The 22,824-nt window shown below is 32.3% G+C and overlaps 2 protein-coding genes across 2 annotated transcripts; both read right to left on the bottom strand.

The window, feature by feature from the left end:
• Positions 1 to 4,998: 4,998 nt before the first annotated feature.
• On the bottom strand, positions 4,999 to 6,307 carry LOC149539007 (membrane protein PM19L-like). The gene is made up of 4 exons (XM_089799041.1): positions 5,977 to 6,307; positions 5,651 to 5,876; positions 5,444 to 5,489; positions 4,999 to 5,278 (listed from the first exon to the last, which is right to left on the bottom strand). The coding sequence occupies exons 1-4, from the start codon at positions 6,101 to 6,103 to the stop codon at positions 5,111 to 5,113; spliced, it is 567 nt and encodes a 188-aa protein (XP_089655167.1). The 5' UTR covers positions 6,104 to 6,307; the 3' UTR covers positions 4,999 to 5,110.
• Positions 6,308 to 20,906: 14,599 nt separating this feature from the next.
• LOC149539006 (membrane protein PM19L-like) lies at positions 20,907 to 22,220 on the bottom strand. Its single transcript, XM_089799040.1, has 4 exons — positions 22,007 to 22,220; positions 21,670 to 21,895; positions 21,473 to 21,518; positions 20,907 to 21,309 (listed from the first exon to the last, which is right to left on the bottom strand). Exons 1-4 carry the CDS (start codon positions 22,131 to 22,133, stop codon positions 21,142 to 21,144), a joined length of 567 nt encoding a protein of 188 aa, XP_089655166.1. The 5' UTR covers positions 22,134 to 22,220; the 3' UTR covers positions 20,907 to 21,141.
• Between the last annotated feature and the right edge of the window lie 604 nt (positions 22,221 to 22,824).

The following is a 22,824-nucleotide window of genomic DNA, read 5'->3' as shown; positions in this document are numbered from 1 at the left end:
AGAAGAAAAAAAGCTAAGGATGGTAGGGCCCAAGAGTTCAAGTTGGTTTCCTTCCTCCATGAGGTTGAAGTATCTACTCAATCCCACCCCTTCAATGGTAAAATGGTAGATTCAGTGACTAGAGCTAAACACAACCTTAGGAAGCTTCAAACTAGGAAAGCTCAAGGAGCTAGAATTAGATCATAATTGGTTAACGTTTGGAGATAAGGGATCTATCATTGTCACCTTCTCCAAATATTATAAAGCTCTCTTCAAGTTGGAAGATGTTGATAATTGTATGGAAGGAACCAGAGAGAATATCTATTCTATTATTCCTAAAAAACTTTCTAAAGAAGATTTAGTACCTCTTGAAGCTCCCATCATTCTAAAGGAAATCAGGGGAGCTATATAGAGTATGGCCATAGAAAAAGCCCCAGGGCCAGATGACCTACCAGAAAAAGTCTTTAAAATCAACATTAAGTGGATTAGCATTGAACGCAAACAATTATAAGAATGTGTACTTAGTAGAGGAACTTTAGAACCATAAATCAATGTTGGTCTTATTAAAGTTATTCACAAAATTGGGGTTAAAACCCTTCTAAAAAACTAGAGGCCAGTCACATTACTTAATGTATCATATAAGATCTTGGCCAAAGTTTTGGTAGCAAGGGTAGAGAATATCCTTCCTAAGATTATCAATCTTACTCAGACTAGATTTGTAAAAGGATGCTATATATTGGAAAACCTAATAACTTGTTGAGAAACCATAGATTGGGCTAAATCTTTTGGACAAGTTGGTATGATCCTCATTGACTATGAAAAAGCATATGACAGAATTGAATAAGAATTTATCTTGATGATGCTTGATGCCTTAGGTTTCCCGCATCAATTCTGTCATATGGTTTCAACCTTAATGAAAGATGCTACAAAAACTGTGGAAGTTAATGGGGTTAGATCAAGAGTATTCTATCTTTCCATGTCAATCATACAAGAGTTTCCATTGGCTCTCTCCCTCTTTCTTATTGTCGCAGACTCCTTGCATTATTTTCTTAGAGATCATGCTCTCTCCTAAAAAATTAGAGGCCCTATTTTACCCAATCAAGAGGAAATTTTAAACATCCAATTTGTTGATGATACTACAATCCTTTTTATTCTTGATGAGGAAAATATGGATCATCTCATGACTAAGTTGGATATCTTTTACAAAGCATCAGGCAACAAGGTATCTATTAGTAAATCTAACCTATTAGGTTGGGATGAGAATCCTCCAACTTGGTGTGAGAAATTTAATATTGGTTGGGGAGGCCCAAACCACATAGCTAGATATCTTGGCATTTCATTTGAAGTTAATCCTAATATTAATCATGTATGTGGTTTTGGATAAAGGATAATGTGATTGAGATTTAACTTAATATGTAGAACACCACATATCTAACCATGGCTGGGAGGATTCAAGTCTGCTAGAAGATTCTCTCTTCATATTTTGTGTATTTTTCATTTGCTTGATTATTCAATGTGGGAAAATTTTATTCACTTTAAAGGATTATTAGAAATTTCTTGTGGTCGGATGGGAGAGGAGGTAAAACTAGGCATGCAACTAGATCCAAGATTGGTGCACTATGAGTAAGGAAAATGGTGAACTGGGTCTTAAAGATCTTAGGCTTCAAGGCATTGCATTAGCAAACAAATGGATTGTGAAAGCCATTGAGGGTGACGAATCATGCAAGATCCTTGTCAAAAATAATATTTTTAATGGCTCTTCTACTCATGCAAATTATTGGAGAGGATTAGATATACTAGATATCCCAACTCTTGAGGTTAAATTTTCTGTCAAAGGATCTAATCGCTTTAAATTCTTATGGAAGGGTTAGCTTACTAGCAGGCCCCTATTGGACCATGTTCAAAGAATGGAACTAGGAAAAGATGGTGTGGGAGAGGTTCCATATGGTGGAATCTAAAAAGATATGGCAAACCTTTGGCTCTTGTATAAGGTTGTTCTGCTAAGAAATGGGCACAAGCTGGAATTTGTAGATTTTAGGATATCCTTTTGGATGGTAAGCTTATTCTATGGGATGATCTTCAGAGTAGGTTCAACCTTCCTAATTCCCATTGGAGGACTTATTACTTATTTGAACTTATGATTGAGAGATCTTTGGCCTCCTTCTACTCTTGCTCCCCCTCTTCCTGTTCCTATCAGCTAAGATGGCTTGACTCTACCCTTGTCCACCTTGTTAAGTTCAGACAGATTTACTCTACCCTTACTGCCAACCATTCCATCCTTGATCATCTCAACTCTTGTTGTAACCTTACCCTTAAGCCCTTGACTTGGAAAAGATATTTGGCAAAACTCTTGTCCAACACGGTTGAACCTAAAATCTCTTGCTTTCTTTGGAAATTGTGGTTGCTGTAAAATCCCTAGCTAGATATGACTTTAACAAACCCCAATTATCTCTTATAATTTATCTACCTGACATTTCTCATTCAAACAAGAAACATATATTTTGAAATGAAATAGTAACTTGCTTCACAATTAAATTCAACTAGTTGTAATTTATTTATTTCCAACTATGATGTCCAGTACAACAATATATTATAGAACCTGGCAAATTCTAGAGCTGATTTAGTTAGCAGCAGATAGACGTTCTCAAAACATGACCCTAGCCTCTCTTGATAATATTATAGGCAGAGCTTAGAATTTGTTCAACCCCTCCCAATTGCAAATTGCAACCCACCAATTATCACAGATAGTTTTAGAATTTAGAATGGCAATACTAGAAGTGATTGCAGCCTGCGGTAATAAATTTCCAGCCTCACAAATAATTAATGCAACACCCTCTAGATCAGACAGAACCTTGCAAAATTGATCACAAATTCCCATCTAGACTAAACAATAAATTCTCCACAGTAGTAAATAGATTAATGGATTACCCATAGCAAAGCGTAGACCTCCAAACTCAAAATAGCTATCCTCCAAGAAACAATAATAGAGTAATGGAAGACACTAAAATATTTCTTAGAACTAATAATTCCATAATTCAAACCCTCACAAAAATTTCAAGATAATAATAAAATAACACAAATGATATCTCCTAGCCATAGATAAATACAGTAAGGAGATCAAACAAATGACCAAATCACTTTACCTCAGCGGTGATTTCAGATAATCTTCAAGAAGGGAATTCACAATACCTTAGTTGTAAATTAACCAACACTTCTCAGCATCAAAACCCTTATACTTCAGCAAGGGTGCAAAAAATCAGAACTCAGAAAAAGCCACAAAGGCAACAAAAGCAAATAAATATCCAAGCATGCTTTTCTCAACAAATAGGCTTGTACTTATAACCTCCAAATTCTCTTTTGCTGCTGAAATGTAACTTCACTCAAGAAGCTTCACCACACAACATTAATTAGAAGCTTCCTCTAAATTCTCTCATTTGACTTGGCTTAACTAATTAACAAATGACACTTTTCAGTGATAACTCAACTCCCAACTTAAGTGAAATTATAAAGGTAAATTATAAGTTTATAATAAGCCATTTAATAATTAATAATAATTTGGCCACTATAAATATAATAACTCCCAAAATACTCATCATTTAAATATGTTGTCTGAAATAGGAGTCATAAATATTATTTCTCCATGTGACCAAATGCACTTTCCAAAAATAGAAAGGGTCCATCTTGACCAACACCAACTTACGCAAATAGGAAGTACACAAAACTAAGCCCAAATGAAGTCCGATCTAAGCCAAATGAAGGCCAACCTGTAGCTTACTAAAATGTGGAGAAGATAAGACCCTCCAAAGCCAAGCCTTTGCCACATAACACACTTTATCCACAATAATTAGCCTACAAGCACCACAATAATAGGCTAATCCCTAAAACTCAAATACCGACAGAATTAAGGACATCACAGTTGCACAAGTTGCCTATCAAGAAACTAGGAGGGGTACCTAACATCTATCTTGTTTGCCAACATAATGAGCTTGTCCTTCATGTTTTTCTTAATATACCTACCCTTTTGCTAAAGGTGTCTGGGATTTGTTTGGTTTCTCCTTTGATGGGAACATTAGCATTCATAATATTCTTTCTGGGAAGATCTGCAATGATAAATTATTCAATTTATTTGGTCTATTTTATGCTCTCATATTCTCTAGCTAATTTGGAAACTTAGGAATAATGATGTATTTCAGGGAAAAGCTAGATTTCTTACTAAGTTTCAATTGAGACTCATAATATACAACAATCTTCAAATTAAAAGAAGCTTACTTCCTAAAGATCCTAAGAGAGGGAAAAGGGACTATGGAGCTAGAAGATTTCGTTCATGGCTACACCTCTTTGAAAAAGGTTGAAGAAGTAAAGATTCCCCTCGCGCAACTAGTGAAGAAGTTGAAAGACGAAGGTAATTGGAAACCAAAGAATCTGGTTTCATCATTGCCTAGCTCACCCCTCATCCCTTCTCAGGTCAAATATGTTGCTATGGACTAAATTCTACTTTTTCGTTATCTTTATTTGTAGTATATGATACTCCTCACTTCTCACATATCTTGAGTTGATAAAAGGTCGAAACTATTTTCATTGTACTATTTTGTTTTTCTAAAATGCAATAATAACATTTATAGAAGAAATTAATATTAAAAAAATATTTTCATATCATTATTTTTTTCATAAAAATCTAATTACATTTTCTAATTATTATAAATATTTTAAAACCACTTCAATATTCTATTTAAGATCTAATTTTTAATATTATCTTCCATTACAAATATTTTAACCATTTTTTCAACTACATTATTAATAATGATGTTTTTAATTTCTTGTTAGTGTCTTTTTATTTATTGACTTTCATGGAAGTTTTTGTTATTGTAGATTAAAATGGCATTCTTAAAATTTAATTCTACCTTTCTTTTTCAACACCTGTATGCTAATAAAATAAATTATTAAAAATTATTACTATACCAACAAGTACTAGTCTTACGTACAATTCAATGGCATGCAAAATAGTAGAGTGACATAGAGTTTAATAATATCAATCTTACTATCTTATGGATAAAGGTACACAATATTACAATCAAAGGCATTGAAAGCTTATAAAAACAAGCCACGAGCAAAAACAGTGAACTCCATTTTCCTAAGCTGGAAGTGTGTTTTCTTTTACAGGCTCAGCGGTAGTGGTGGCAACATCTTTCTCTTTCTCTCCACAAAAGAAATAATTTTCGGCGAAGAAGCCAACATGGATGACCATCATGTAAAACAATTCTGTTGCCGACATAATTATGATGAAGGCCTCCAAAGTGATCTGCACAGACCATATTTCATAACACATATTAAAAAACCATAAATTCTCTGCCTTTAAATACTCAAATAGGGAAGAGCTTGTCAATCGAGTAGCTTTGCAATATATAAAATATAAATGTTGTGGAGAGATATTCAAAAACATTGTAACTAAAGCAAAATAACATACCAGTTTTGGGCTTCTGCCATGTAAATGGATCTCCTTGCATGCCAATCTGTAGGTTTCGTAACACGCTCATGATCAGCATTAAACAAAAAACAAGAAATCGCTTTTGGTTGCAGCTACTATTGAAAGATCTTAATAAATAGATCCAGGACAAAACATTCTGAAAGAATCCCTTCCCCATTTGAATGAGATGTGTTATATATTAATTACCCCATGTCAAGAAGAGTAAGGGCCCAAGCTGTGATGGCAGAAGAAGCACTTGAAGCCAAGCTCTCTACTGTCCACACTCGAAGATGGTGAAGCCCTGAAAGACATGAAGCTGCTCCTACAACTCCAGCAATCAGAGAGAAGATGACCATAAAACCAGTGGCCTCATTTCCCATGGGGAAAAACAATGGTGAAAATGTGAACCCCACTGGAATGCTGCTTCTGGGTCCTGCCAAACAAACAAGAAGCAATCAATTTCAGGTTTCAGATGATATGGTAGAGAATAGACTAACAATCACCAAAATGAAAGATGTTTGTTACCCACTTACCAGAAACATAATGATGATCAATGGCCTTGTTGAGTGCCCACCCAGCAATCCCAGCAACGGTCATACACATGCAGAAATTCAGCAACAACATAAATCCGGCCAAAGACTTCACTATTCTCACACCCATTTTGACAAAATTTCAGAATGATTTCAAAAAAGAGCTATTTCACAGGGAGATCTCCAAATGATTCAAACTGTAAAATGAACAAACTAGGCAACTCCTTTGAGTACAATGGAGAAGGTGGGGAACAGTATTTAAAGGAAGAAGTGCAGTAAAGAGTATGGCTAACGGTATTATTTCCTTTCTAAGCAACCAGTTTAAAAACAGAGGCTGGCGATGGGCACCGGCTACGGTGCAACTTATTTGCACCGTCCGACTGCCCAAACTCTGCCCAACTCTGTCGCTGCCCCAATACTGCCAATGTACTGCTAAGGTGTCATTTAAGTACATACTTCCCTTGCTCAGATTTCTATTAATTAAGATTAAACTTCACCTCATTAGTTAAATCGCAATATTCCTTGGAGATTGTGAAGTCGTTACTACGGATTTTGATATTCATATTTTAATATAAACGTAAGGAGGAGAGTATTGGCTAAATACCAATAAGTTTTATGAGGACAGCTATGAATTTATTTATTTTTACAATTTAGCTGTTTCTTAGAGAAGAGTATCACTAATTAAGAAAATTTTCTTAATAGTGCACTTTATGTGCGTTAGATTTTTCAATTATTAATTTTAAGTTAAAAATAGGATAGCTAGAAGTCTATTAGTTTCTTATACATCAATGGTTCATCATATTTTAATCTTTTTAGTTTACAATTGTTTCATTTGTATACCAAGAATATATGCCTCTAGGTAAATAGCTCGAAAGATGCACCTGATTTGACAGTTTTTTGAAATTATTAATTAATTTATAGTTAACAGGTTTTGTCAATTATAAATTTAATATTTTTTTTAAAAAAATCAGAAAATATCAAATCAGGTGCATTTTTTCGGCTGCAAAGACATCGCCAAAATATACAATTATTGGAGGATCGAAGTTGATATCTAATCACTTAAAATGGTCATTCAAGGCTAAATAATTATAAGTTGAGCATCCTAACTTTGGACTTCTCAAAATCCTGTTCAAAACTTTCAAATCACTCATTTTTTTTAGAGCACCTTACTTGGCAACTTATAAGGAAAGGTTTAAGATCATACCATCAAATATGATGTCACATCAACATGTTTTCTTGGCTAAGGTGTCCACAATAACTTCCAAAAAAAAGTGAGACCAACCATGTGTATTAAGGACCCCTATACTTTTGCAGCTGATGTGGCATCACACAATTAGTTGTTTTTTGAGAAAATAGACTCATTTCTTTCAGTTATGGGACAACGTCACTAAAAAAAATAACTTTAAAGCTAAAAGATTGTAACTCAATCTTTTGTACACATTTGACCAGGATCATGGGAAGAGGAAATAATGTCATCCATCAAGGTTCAAACCCCCTTCGACCATGCTCAACTCCTGGATGATTTTGAGGGATGAGATCCCCTAGTGAATATTAAATTACCAAATATGAATATTATGCTAACTACTGTCATAACCATTAGAATATATTGAACTATATGTCCCTCCCCTACAACAATTTGTTAATACCTAGAGCCAAAAAAAATTGTAAATAACTAAGTCCCTCAGATGTAAAATGTAATCTCTTTTACTATAACATTAGGGGTACGCTTCCCCAATGTAATTAAACTGAACATATATTTTCTAGTGTCCACTTCATCCACAGCAGATGCCTAGCTAAACAGAACATTTGTAGAGCCAAAAACTTTACATGCAATCACAAGAAAACAGAAATTGCAAGGTTGTCAAGAAACAAGGCATGATTAGAGATAGCCAGAGAGAGTTGGATAATGGATTGTTTTGCGACGGTTGCATGCAGGGAAAAGAAGAGACAAATGGAGGGAAGAATAATTGCTTCATTAAATGTTGTTCCTGCCACAGGAATTGAATAGAGGGCACCGGCTACGGTGCAACTTATTTGCACCGGCCAGCTGCACCAACTTCTCCGGCTGCCCCAACATCTCTGCCAAGTGATGGGATGAACATGTCAGGGTTGATCAGAAAATCATGTCAAAAAATGAATTTCTGCTTTTAATCATATTCCAATACTTATATATATTATTTTATTCAAGTCATGTATACTTATAAATATTTTTTCATCTCGAATGAGCAATATATTTCTAACTATAAAGTTTACTATGAAACCATTTCATAATTTTTAATAAATTAATCATATTTTATATTTTGAATTTTGAATATGGAGAAATGTTTTTAGAATAAAATTTTGAAAGTAAAAAAAGATTAATTTCATAATTGAAATGAATTTAAATATTTTTGCAAAGATATTGTAGTTTATTTTTATTATAATAATAAACTTTACTATTAAATTTTATTTTGTGTCTTTATTTCAATAGTGGTACAATTAATAAAATATTGTTATTATTATTTTGAATATAGCATTCTAATCAACATTTAGAGTCATATTCTAATTTTTTTTGGATCACATTTTACTATGAAATAAGTACATTGTTGAATTTTTTTAACATGTAGTTAAAAATGCACACTAATCATGTTTTTACTTAAAAGAATCTTTAAAAGGATTCTAAATACAAATTAAAAAATGTACATGAATGGAGAACTCAATAGTATAACCATCTAATTTTTATAATTCAATAAAGACTCTATACTAATGGTTTTTTTACTACATCATGTTTCACCATCAAAATATGAATTTACGCTTCAAGAGTAAAAGAATTCTAGACACAACCATGTTTTTAAGAAACAAATAGTATAACATTATTTAGTGTTGTACATTTGCCAATATGTAGCCTAAAGTTCAAAACAACCTAATTTGATTGGCCCTTTTAAAGCTTGAACATTCTTGTGATAGCTTAGTCTCAGAAGGAATTAGGAAATTCAAAAAGGTTGAACATTCCATTAACCTTGATAATTGAGTCTTCTAGAAAATTCAAAAAAGTAAGATGGAGATAGAAACAAATCGGATGCATCAAAGATCATATCACAAAATTATTAAAAATACAATTATTGATTGGTCCATTATTAAAAATATAATTATCGATTGGTCCTTTAGTTTGATACATTTAAGGTGAAATTTCCACAAGAGATCTAGCTATAAATTTAATTCACCTCTTATCTATTTTTTATTAAAAAATTATTATTTGCTAATGAAAAAAAATGTCTATTTTAAATCTAATTCACCTCTTATGCAAGGTTCACAATAGTCATTACTAAGAATGAGAAAGAAATCTTTAGTTTGATCATATTATTCAAAACCATGCTCATGTGTTACAAAAAAATGCTTATCTAACCATGTTATTCATATCATACACTTAGATGTTACTTCAACATTTGTGTTATTACAATATTAAAGTTGAGTCAAATATACATCCTAACTTATCCAAAATGCTACATGAGAAGTTGGAAATAACATAAACACATGACAATGAACAACTATAGTACAAAAACTATAACTCAAAGCATCATAATGCTTTCACCATGACAACAAATCAAATCTGTTGCAACAGCACAAAATCAAGAAAGTAATATTTGAATGATAAAATACTACAATAAGTTCTGAAAATCCCTCATAGTAAAGCTTTTTGCCTTGACTTAGATTAAATTCTCTTTTGATTGGAACCAATTTTATCAGTTCAATCAATTTACAAAAAAAAAAAACATTTATCATTATACTTCATAGATATCATCAAGACCTGCAAATGCATTGAGTTAATAATAAGAATAATTTTCAAACTAAAGATACACAATTGATTGAAATTCATTTCATATTTTCCTTACCATCTCCACTTTGCATTGTCTTCATTTATGTTATTGTTTGATTAAGATCAATCAAAGATGCTTCCACATGTTTTTTAATGGTTTTTTGATAAGCTAGATCTGCAAAAGAAATAACATTTAACATATATATTGAATAAAATTATGATGCATTAGTAAATTAAATACTAAAAAGTATATTCATTTCATAATTTCATTACCATATCGCACTTCCATTGCATCATTTTTTGTTGGTGTCTGATTGGATTCAATAGAAAAAGGTGACATGTGTTCTTGATTTATTTGTTGATCATCTAATCCTGCAAGAACATGAATACTTAATATGTCAATTTTGATAAAATAAATGTACAAAGTAAAGACTATTAATTGATTTATTTATGATTTTATAATATCATTACCATATTTAGGTTCTATTACATCTATTATTGTTAATGGTTGGTTAAGATCAATAGAAAAGGGCAACACAAGTTGTTGAGCTTCTTGCTGATCATCCAAAGCTGCAACAAAATTCATATTTAACATGTTATCTTAGATAAAGTGTTCAAGTGTAAAATTAATTTATGTAATTAATCTAAAAACTATAAAAATTACTAGCTACATGTAATAGTTTGTTGAAAGGTATAGTTGGGGATAATACCGAGCATTGATTTTTGATATCTACCAATTATATTTGATTTGATTTGTTTAAAAATATACAAAAGTGGTTAGAAATAAGAATAAAGGTTTTTTCTATAAAAGTAATAAAGGTATTTAACAGTTAAAAACTTACCATTTGTAAACTGCACTTCATCTATTATTGTATGGTTTAGATCAATGGAGAAAGGTAACTGACGTCGTACAGTGCTTTCTTGATCAACCAAACCTATAATGACATATATTTAATCAATGAAATAATAGTAAGGATTAATTTTATGTAACTTACTAAAACAATTTTTTTAAAATGCACTCACCTTGTTGCCTAATAATATATCTTTTTTTTTCAATAGCTACACCTGAGCGATTTGTGACCTTTTTTTTCTTTTTCTTTTTGTGTCCTATTGAGGGGAACTGGAAATTTTCACACTCCTCAACTCTACTATTTAAGTTTCTAGATAGGGATTTGCGCTTTTGGTGAGTGGAATGTTTTTTTTTTCATTTTGCATGGACTAAACCATGGTGGAACTCGTTTCATAGACATGTTATCTGAGCCAAGGATTGGTTCGAATTTGGAAGATGAAGCAAGAGATGCATGAATATCTCTAAATCTATCAACAAATTGACTAAAAATGTCTTTGTCATGATCACTAGTTGGTAAATTTTGGAGCAATGACTTTATATAATCAACTGATTTTTTAAACTTATCATTGATAATGCTAGATGAATTTTGACCATCTGTAATATTAATAACAATGTAAAAGTCAATAATATTGGGAAAAATCAAAATTTTGTTAAGAATAATGGTTTTGAAATTTAGTAGTTGTCTCACCTTCACCAACATTAACAACCTCAAGAACATCTTCATTGTCTGAAAGTATACAACCATCTACCATTGAAATATCAAGTAATTAATGTTGAGAATCATAAAACCATTTAATATTTAATTAAACAAACATATCATCATTACCAATGACATTAATTTCCAGATTGGAACTTCCTCTGACTTTCTCATCATCTACAACCAATGGATTACAAACTTTTATCATTTAAGATGACTAATATAGTTCAAAAGACATTATTAAAATATAGATAAGTTAATCTTAAATCTTAAAAGATACTTACCAACAACTTCATTATGTGTGTCCCTCTTTAGAATATATAAGACCTTCAACACATGTTTGCACGTGTTTCCTCTTTTTGCCCACTCACAATCACACACATGCAAATTTGGTCCAAAATTCCTAACACAGTACCATTTTGTTGGAATAGTTTGACTTCTAACTTTATATGTGTTTGGTAGGTGACCATCTAGATAGCAATCTACATCTGGCATTATTTTTGATCTCTCTAAAGCAGTTCTATAATATCTTTCCTTTTTGAAGTTGGTTAAAAATCCAGATAGCTGCAAATATCTTTTATTTTTATAGAATGGCTCTACCTTATGGAGAAGTGTATAAATGAGCCAATCCATTCTTCTTGTGCATTTCCTAGAATGATCACTTAAATGTTGACTCTTGATGTGAGAGTGATATGATTCAATTGAGGCATTAGTTTCTTGATTTGCATGAGGGAAGCTTCAGAAGTTTTTTGCCCACATTTTTATACAAATAAACATTATATCTTAGCATATAGAATGAGCAATTTAAATTCTAAAAATACATAAAAACTATAAAGAATAAATTTGTAACCTTACCAATACGACTTTGATCATGACACCAATACTTTTGAAAGTAATTAATGAATTCCTTCTCTTCTTTGAATTCCTCCATGAACTTTATTATCAAATGAGTAATAACATCTTCATTCTCACTCATTAAATACATTATCTCACCCAATCTATCAAATATTCTTGTTCCAACATCTTTATTTTTGACAAACCTGAATTATATCACACAATATGGAGTTATTATGTGATGTATGTGATTTTTCATATATTCTAATGACATATTAACTTACTTGTACACATTTTTCAACCACGCCCTACGTACATGCCAAATGCATAACAACACCCAACAATTAAAGGATAATCTACAAGAAAATACATTATCAAAGTTCATAATTAAAATTCTACTAAAATGATTCTTAAATTAAAACTAGTTAATTCCAAAATTGGGGAAAAATATATTTGCAAACTAAAAATAAATAAATTACACTCTTATTACTATAGAGCAAAGTTGATAAAAACCTGATTGCTTCAATTTCAGCACTAGCATCATCCGTCATGAATGCATTGACACTCCAATCTTCTCTACATTGTTTCCCTCTTTTGTAAATTTCAGTTAGCCATTCATTTATATCCTCAACTTTGTTTCTAGAGGCTATAGCCCATGCAACGGGTACACCAGCTTCTTGCTCATCAAATACAAGCAAGGTATATAGTTGATACTGCATTTAACAAATTATTAATAAATTAGTTTTTTATTCAAATAATGTTGATGATTAAATTAAAATTCACAAATAAAATTAGCATTGTTCTACTTACACAATATTTATTTGTTGAAAACGTGGAGTCCATTGCAATAAGCAACTCATGTGAATGGTTCACCATCATCTCTCGCATCCATGGTGTTTGGATGCCTATAATAAATGGAATATTTTTCACATTTTTTGGTGTTTTATAGAAGAAGAAGTTATCTTTCTCCTCTAAATGCCACAAGCATACACTTTTTGCATCATCTTCATGTTTTTGAGAACGTAGGGAACGTACTCGTTTCCATGCATTTAACACATCCTTTCTTAACAAGCATGTGTCCCTCATATTCATCAACTTTTTGAGACTAGGATCTAAGTATTGTTTTTCACATATTGTGTCGATCCCGACACCCATCAATAGTAAGGATTCAATGTATGATTTGCATTCTCTTGACAACCTTGGTGCAAAACTACTCCTTGGATCACCAGAAAGGTCATCCTTTCCATGACAATATTCACCATTAACATCCTGATGGCTAAATTCATTATATGTAATTATTGCAATATCTGGTCTACCATACATAACCCTAACATGAAAGTGTGTTTGACAACCCCTTTTTTGAATAATATTGTGTTTTCTTTCCTTGCTTGTTGGTGAATTTCTTTTATCTAGCGGTCCAAAAGCACAATGATAACTGTTTATACACATTAAAAATTTATTAATTAATATAATAAACAAAATAGTTAAATAAGTGACATGCTTAGTCAATTTATTAAATCTAGACAAACCTCGAATACATCTTTGTGGCGTGTTTAGTAGGCTTTACCAAATTAGTCTCTAAATTATTTTTACGTATAAATGTTGTTTCAGTACTTTCCAATAAACCTTCTCCTTTGACAAAGTGAGGGAGTCTTTCAAGAGGGATAGCAGCACACCAGTCTATTTGTTGTTTACTGTCATCTCCAATAGGTGTCCATTCAAGTTCATAACTTGAAAAATGACTTCCATCATTTGGGATGTCTTGCATGTCTAACTTAATAAATGATTCCCACTTATTCTTTCTACCCATCTTGAAAAATATGAATATTCTTAATGACCCTTTATATTACTTAAATAAAGTTTCTATAAAAGAATAATTTTCTTACTATAAGTATGGACTAAAAAGAGAGACAAAAATAAAAATTCTTGAAGCCCCTATTTGGCTTCAAGTAAGGTAGTTCCAATCTAACATGACAAACCAAAAAAACAACTCTATAATTATTCAAGTGGTAGTGACTCCTAGTATGGCTCTACCAGACAAGCTACTACATTTTTTAGGTATACTAAAATAAATAACTAATTATCATATTTTTCACAAAACTTTAAACTTCTTTTAAGTTAAAACATGAAATTTTTGAAATATGAAGTAAATGTAGTTCAAGATTCAAGAATAAAATACTAACACTTCATGCAAAGATTGGTGCTCAAATACAATTTTTTTGCTACTTTATGGATGTAAAATATTATGAAAGTAGAATAAATTTAAAAATTACATATTACCATGTGTCAAAACCTAGATAATTGAAATAAAAAATTTAATTGCACTTTGTATATTTTTCATTTCATATTTTTTATTATTAAGCTCTAATTATTTAAACAAATATAAAATAGATTTTAAAAACTTATATAATGAAAAAATGATCTTATAATAAATAATTAAAAATTAATATAAATACAAGTTTATTTGATTGATTTCTCTACATTATTTGGAATAGTTTGATTTTATATATGTGGATAACATTAATCACAAAATTTAATTAGATATTTTTTCAAACATTAGTCAATTCAAGCTTAGTGGTCCTAGAATATAGTATAAGATATGTAAAAAATGATGCAATTTTAGAAATTTTTTAAATATTACGAACATGCATAAATTTATCAAAGTGAAAAAAAATAAGGGGATGATTAGAAAGAATTTTCAAATTAAATCAAATGTATATTTTTCAATGAACATTTTAGATCATATTCTAATTATTTAAAATAAATAAAAGTTAATTTAATTAAGTTATATACTACATATAAAGTCTTCTATAATAGAAAATAGAAATCAAAACAAATAGAAGTGTTTGACAAGTTTTGTTTATAATTTAGAATAGTTTGATTTTGTATGTATGTTGGTAACGTAATGACATTGCTTATGTTATGTAGTTTTTTAATTTTGTCAAGTCTAATTTGAAGAAAATAATTTGAATTTCTATTTCAATTAGAAGATAGATATCATTTAACTTATAACCTATTGTAGAGAATTCATTGAACAACGTGAGATGTAAAATTACAAATTATGTATTTAATGATTTTGTTTATTTTTTAAATTATTTTGATTTTGAATAGGTACACATTTTTCCATTCATATAGAAACTAGATTTTAAAAGATAATTTGAAACATGATTACTAATATTTTAATAATATTATTTTTTAATATTTATTTGCAAAATATAAATATTATTATTAGTTTTAACAATATTTACCAAAATGAGTATTACTTTGATTTTTTTCTCTAATTTATAAAATATAATATTAAAGCGAATAAAAATATAACCATCTATTTGTTTTTTGTATGAGAATTTGTTAATATATAATTAAATATTAATTGCAAAATGTCAAATCTAACATCCAACTCATTCTATAACAATAATTTTAAAAATTTATCTCAAATAAAATACTATAATATTAAATAATAGAATTCAAACTTTAATAAACATAAAAAGAAATACAAGAGTTATAGCAATATGTAGGGTATGATATACATGAACAACAATATGTAGGGTTGATACACAATGATATTTATTAAAACAATTTAAGGATAATATTAAAATTTCACTAAAATGAAAAAACTACTAATATTAAAAATCTACACTTTAAGAAAATATAGAAATTTAACTAAAATGGAAAAAAACTACTAATATTAAAAATCTACTATTTAAAAATATATAAGAATGTGAAATAAATCAAAATACTAATTTAAATAGCTTAAATTAATTATAATAAATTTACCTGCGAGATGGGATATTTGTGAGCTACCAAAATGTCGTTTATTATTTCAAAAGTCTGTGTTAAATTTGGAGAAGTGTCTTGCCCGCTTGCAAGTCGTCCAATGCAATGAAATTGTCACAGCCTATGCAATATATGTTGTCAGCAAATGTAACAGCAACCCAACAAACAGACAACAAAATGAAACAAATATATTACATTTCAGACTTGCTCAGAATTAAAAGTCCTCTTAAACTATAAAATTAAAAAATAACTATTCTAAAACTCTACATTCTAACTCCACCATTCTAATCTCTTTGCTACCATGGCGATAATATCAACACAAGACGCAATGAGCACACACGCTCCATAGCTTTCTTCACCTCAACAATGGCATCAAAGGCGTTCTGAGCTATATTGTTCTCAAGAAGGTGGCGTTCTACTTTCATACTTCCTGTAAACATTTCTTGAGTGAAATTCTCGATTTATAGAATGGGCTGAAAGAAAATTGGCACCATTGACATTAATGATGGTAGGTAGAGGATAAGGCGGGAGAATATGGCAGGAGAATATGGCATCGTTCCTTGCATTCCCTCTGGGCGGACCTGACATGCCGTGCCTCGCGTAATGCAAATTTTCAATTCACTGAAGCGGTACATTCACAGCGTTGGGGCAGCGACAGAGTTGGGCAGAGTTTGGGCAGTCGGACGGTGCAAATAAGTTGCACCATAGCCGGTGCCCTGGCGATGACCCACTTTGACAGAGGAATAATATATTCTTTTTTGCTGCCAAAAAATGGCTGACTTTTGTGATTGAAGTTCATTGATAATGGGAGTACAACTGTTTATTGTTGGTTGGTTTTTAAATGCTTTGAGGAGGGAGTGATCTGTAATCACCATTGAATGAGCTGGCTGTGGGCTCTATGATAGTTTAGGTATTCGTTTGGTTACTGGTAATTAATTTAAAAATAGAGTTTAATAGTGAAATAATCATGTGACGAGGTTTGGTTATAATGCTAATAGTGGGCAAGTGTAATGAGCAATCAGTTTCAATTTTTTAAAATTAGATATAAAATTATAATATATTATATACATATATGATTACTAGGTTATTTATATTAGATTCTAATTAAAATCATTCTATTTTTAAAAATGGACATAAAGTCATTCTATTAGAGTTATTTGGCTAGTGTTGGAAAGTCTTGATTATTAAAATAATGGAGTTAAGCGATATCTTCATCATTCTCCCCTCTTTTTAAGATTTTGAACCTTCTAGTTCAAAGCTTATTACATGAGCAAATTACAACTTAATAGATTGAGAATCTTAACAAACTAACTATCACAATTTTTTTTAAATACGAGATATCCTTGTTTGTCCCAAGATACACCCACATCAAAACATCTAGTAAAGAGTTTGGAATAAATGAAAGAACTATCCTTATGACTTCAGGAATCAGGGCATGGAATTCTTGTCCACCAACATAGATATCATGAGGATTAAATGGTTGGTTATCAACTATTGCCTCGACTATCTACAAGGAATTAATAAGAGACGGTTCCAAAGCCCTACTGTTTTTATCTTTCTTTTTACAGTAGTTTTATAAAAAATTTGTCATGAATTGATAGTTTGAATCCACTTATAGGATCTTTATGAAGACAGACAGAGGAGTTATACCAATGGACAATTTTAACAACTTCCAAGATATCTTAAGCTTCCAAGAGAGAGGCATTGAGAGAAAAGGATTTAGGGTATTAGACATGAGGATTAACATGACCAAGTTTGAGAAGTTCAATGAGGATGGGATAATGGCCTGAAAGAGAATAGGGAATAACTCTTACATGATTATCATCAGAGGGTTCGACACAACTCCTTATTAAAGTAGACTATGTCTAGTGTGGAGTATATTTTTTTGTCTCCTTTTGAAAAATTTGACCAGGTGAACCAAATACATTTAGATTGATGCCTTAATTCAACAAGAGGATCAATAAGATTGAACTTGTTTAACATTCTATTCCAAAAGAATTGCTCATTACTTTTCCATTCAAAAATTAATCCACCTTCTTTATCTTGAGATTTCTCCATCATATTGAAATCACCAACCAAAATCCATGGAATATAAGGTAAAGAAAATAACCATTTCCGCAACTTAATTCTATCTTGATAATCATTAGGGGCATAAATGGAACATATTCCAAATTCAAAACTATCTAATTTGAAAGAAACCTAGGAAGATCTATTATAAGGGGAGTTCCCCCATTGACTAATATTTTTTTCCATTAGGGTCCTACTAGGATAGAGGTGCCTATGTTTCCTTTAGGGTGCTTGGTAGAGAATGTTGTAGCATCCTTCTAGATACATTTTAGGGCAATCTCCAATGCAAAGCCAATTTAGCTTTAACTTCTTGAAGCAGAATGATATCAATGTCTTGAGTCTAGCTTATGAATCACTTAAGAATGCATTTCCTATCCGAGGACTCAAGACTTCTAACATTCCAAGATGCAAGTTTCAACTTCTCCATGTGCAATCTTACTTATCACTATCGAAGGGGGTTGGAAACCCCTTGAAGTAGTCATGCATTTTAGTTCTAGCCACTTTGTAGGGTTTAGTGTTTCCATTGACTAGAGGGAATCTACCTCTCTTTCTCCTTGACACTTTTCCATTATCCAATATGAGAGGATCGTTCTTTTTGGGTTTCCTTTTCTCCTTTTTCTTTTTTGGATTGAAGATAAATGTGTCATATTCCACTTAACTATCAATTTTGGAACTCTCCCCTATTCCATGTTCTAGAAGGACAACAAGCTACACCTCCTCTCCATTGTAATTACCAACCTCCCCCCCCCCCCCAATTGGGTTGGGAGGGAGATTGAATATCTTGTTGGGTTTTATTAGTAATTTCCCCTTCCTTGACCTGGCCAGATATAATAGAGACAATAGGGATGACAATGAAAAAGTAGTTATGGAGCCTTTCTTCCTTACTAAGGAAGTCTAGAGTATGAATTATGGGAGCCTCGTAGGGACTCACTTCCTCAGCCTCTGCAACACCATTCTTCTAGGTGGCAATTAGAATAGGAGAGGCAACCTCTTCTCTACCTTAGATTGGAATAGAGAAGTATTTCAAAATAGGTGGGGAATGTGACACTGCAAGCTTTCTTAGCTCTTTCTTTCAAGGTCTGCAGGGCTAGCTACTAGGCATTGAGAGGTTAAGAGGGATAGCTGATGGGCATTAAGAGATCGAGAATTACAAAGGGATTTGGAAGCAAGCCCAAAACCAATTGGCTTGATATTTGGGAGAGATGTTAGACTTTCCAAAGTTGATGATGAGTCAAACACCTTAGGGCCAAGTAGTGGTTTGACAAGCTGATCTTTCAACTTATCAAGGGATGCTTGAATATTTTTTAGAGTCCTTCATTTGTTACGACACCTTGGGGTTGAGAGAAATTTGCTTGGGTTCTAGGTGAGAAGGTACAATAACGGATTTTATTTTAGACAAGAGCTTTGGGGGAGCTGACTCCACCTAAAGATGAGATTTTTTAGCAAGAAGAGTGCATGTCTTCCTCCTATATCCTTCTCTTTTGCACAAATTGTAGGCATTTAGACCACCCATGTAGGTAATAGGAAAAGAAATGGGTGGCTCTCTAATGTCTAAGAAAATTTTATGTGGGGCTTTCTTTCTAGGGTAAATAGAAATGAAAACTTTTACATCTACATTGAGAATTAAAGTATTTGAGTGATCAATTTTAAGGAATACCAATTGGTTCGAGCAGTTGTAGGATGAAGTTTTAAACAAAGGGTGACAAATTACTAACTGTTATCCATATAGGGCTGGCTAGAGCCATAATTTCATTGTTAATAGAGTCAACCAACCACACAAAAGCCCTAATTTTGACATTGCCAACTTTTTGAAATTTATTTTCTACTATTACTTTGTGGGAGCTTTGGTTACCAAAAATCAAAATAAACAAGCCCCTTTGCAACACACGATAAAATGAGAAATGATGCCCTAGTAAATTATGTCCCCACACTCTAAAATTAGTCATTAAGGAAATTTATTAACGATAATTTGAGCGAGTCTATAGCAGCAAAGAAGATGACAATGTCCTTAAACCTATTTTTCTCTTTATCTAGCTCTACTCTCATCTGGTCACTAGGCTTATTTAAAAATGAGGGTAAATTTGAGTCCTTACCTCCAACTCTTGCTTGGGCGGGTTGAGTGATGATGATTGAGACGTCCTTGATGAACTTGGTGTTTGATGGGATGAGATAAATGCCTTACAACACTCGCTTGAATGAGACGGTTTGTTCTTTGTTGGCTTGGTCTCCTGCCTCATTTCCTTGTTTTCCATGATGACAAGTGGCAACTTGATCATGCAGAGCAAATTGGGTGTTGTTTGAAAATGAGGAAGTGATAACATTATAGTTGGACTTAAATGCAATGGGGATCAAGTGTTTAAGGTGATTGACCTTTGTAGCCTTGGGCAAAGCTGAGACCATTAAAGCCTCATGTAGAGGAGAGTAATTAGGGCTCTATGGATGCTTAGTTGCAAAGCCCTCTCCTCCTCTCTTTCAATCGTACTATCAATCTACCAATTGATAGTGTTTTAGAATACACTATTCTATGAATATATTAAGGACTATCTCAGATGAGGCTGATTTTGGAACTTGGAACAAAAGTGTAACTAGGGTTAGAATGTTAGGCAATTTAGGAGGAAACTTGCTATGCTTTCATGGATAGCCTAATAAAAAAAGATCATGGACAATGTCCTTTTATACTTGACTTAACGTACAATTTTTTCAAAATGGTATAATAGTTAGGATGTAGTGGCTATTTAGAATTGTAAATTTAAAATGTATAGAGTTGAATTTGTGGATGCAGAATTGAATTATATACGATATAAATGAATCCAAAAAAAATCTAAATCCTTCAAAATAATATATTCTTACAAACATCTAGAATGATTTATGACACCCAGACAAACTTATTATATATTATCACACCCATTTAAATCTTTTTGTCGAATGGAGCCGATCCAATTTGTGTAAACTGTACTTTCCAAATACACTTCAGACAAATATTGCATCTCATAGATCGCAATTTGAATTAAAAAAATCTTGGAACAAAACTGCCTTATGGATAAAGGTAAGTAATCAAAACTGCCTTGTACACAATCTTACAATCAAAGGCATTAAAAGCTTTTAAAAACAAGCTCGGCCAAACACTCTACCCACATTGAAATGCATTTTCTAAGCTGGAAGCGTCTTTTCTTTTACAGTCTCAGCAGTAGTTGTGCCAACATCTTTCTCTTTCTCTCCACAGTAAAAGTAATTTCCAGCGAAGAATCCAACATGGATGACCATCATGTAAAACAATTCTGTTGCAGACAGAATTATGATGAGGGCCTCCAAAGCGATCTGCACAGACCATATTCATAACACATATTAAAAAAACCAGAAACTCTCTGCTTTTGAATACTCGAAGAGGGAAGAGCTTGTCAATCAAGTATGTTTGCAATATATACAAAATAAATGTAGTCGAGACATATAAAAAACATTCTAACTAAAGAAAAATCAATACCAGCTTTGGGCTTCTGCCATGTAAATGGATCTCCTTGCATGTCAACCTGCAAGTTTGGTTACATACTTATGATCAGCATTAAACAAAAAAACAAGAAACTACTTTTAGTTGCAGCTACTATTGAAAGTTCTTAACAAATAGATCATTTTGAAAGAATCCCTTCCCGATTTGAATGAGATATGTTAAATATTAGTTACCCCATGGCAAGAAGTGTAAGAGCCCAAGCTGTTGTGGCAGAAGAAGCACTTGAAGCCAAGCTCTCTGCCGTCCACACTCTCAGATGGTGGAGCCCTGAAAGACATGAAGATGCTCCCACAACTCCAGCTATCAGAGAGAAGATCACCATAAAACCAGTGGCTTCATTCCCCATGGGGAAAAACAATGGTGAAAAAGAGAAGCCCACTGGCATGCTGCTTCTGGGTCCTGCCCAACAAAACAAGAAGCAATATATACAATCAATTTCAGATTTCAGATCATATGGTAGAGAATATACTAAAAATCGCCAAAAACCTGTTAAGAAATATCTCTGTTTACCAGTGACATAATGATGGTCAATGGCCTTGTTGAGTGCCCATCCAGCGATTCCAGCAACGGTCACGTACATGCAGAAATTCAGCAACAACATAAGTCCAGCCAAAGACTTCACTATTCTCACACCCATTTTGACAAAATTTCAGAATGATTTAAAAAAAGAGCAATTTCTTAAAGAGAGCTCCAAATGATTCAAACTGTAAAATGAGCAAACTAGACAACTCCTTTGAGTGCAATGGAGAAGATGGCTAGCGGTATTTAAAGAAAGAAGTGCAGTAAAGAGCATACAAACGGTATTATTTCTAAGCAACCAGTCTACAAACACCCTGGCGATGACCCACCTTGCCAGGGGAATCCTATGTTATTTTCTGCTGCCAAAAAACGGCTACCTTCTGTAGTTATTGAAATTCAGTGGTTTGTTGTTGGTTGCTGTATTTATTAAAGGCAGTTTTTTGAATGCTGTAAAGAGAGAGTGATCTGTCATCACGATTGAATGAGCTGCGTGTGGGCTCTGAAACAAAAGCGTTACCTACTCATAGATTTCTTAAGAGTTAGCTCACAGGTCCCTCGCACTGCTCAATCTCATATCTCAATCTCATGTGATATTTTTAGAGCTGATCGAATAGGAACTCCTCTAGTTCCGATCATTTATTTAAAATTAAAATATTAGAGTACAATAGTGAAATAATCACGCAGGCTTCAATGGGCTTTTGGTCTAGTGGTGAAGGCTCACAAAATGCTCAGTGGGGAGGATGAAGTCTTGCTGAGTGCAAAGTTCCAACATCATAAAACAGAATTGTGTCCTAGGTGATTTTGATAGC

Source organism: Cupressus sempervirens, chromosome 9 (assembly GCF_028749045.1).
Source record: "Cupressus sempervirens isolate cs-2001-9-10 chromosome 9, ASM2874904v1, whole genome shotgun sequence".
Taxonomy (NCBI): Eukaryota; Viridiplantae; Streptophyta; class Pinopsida; order Cupressales; family Cupressaceae; genus Cupressus; species Cupressus sempervirens.
Note: the sequence above shows the minus strand (reverse complement) of the source record. Positions and strands in the feature narration are given on the sequence as shown.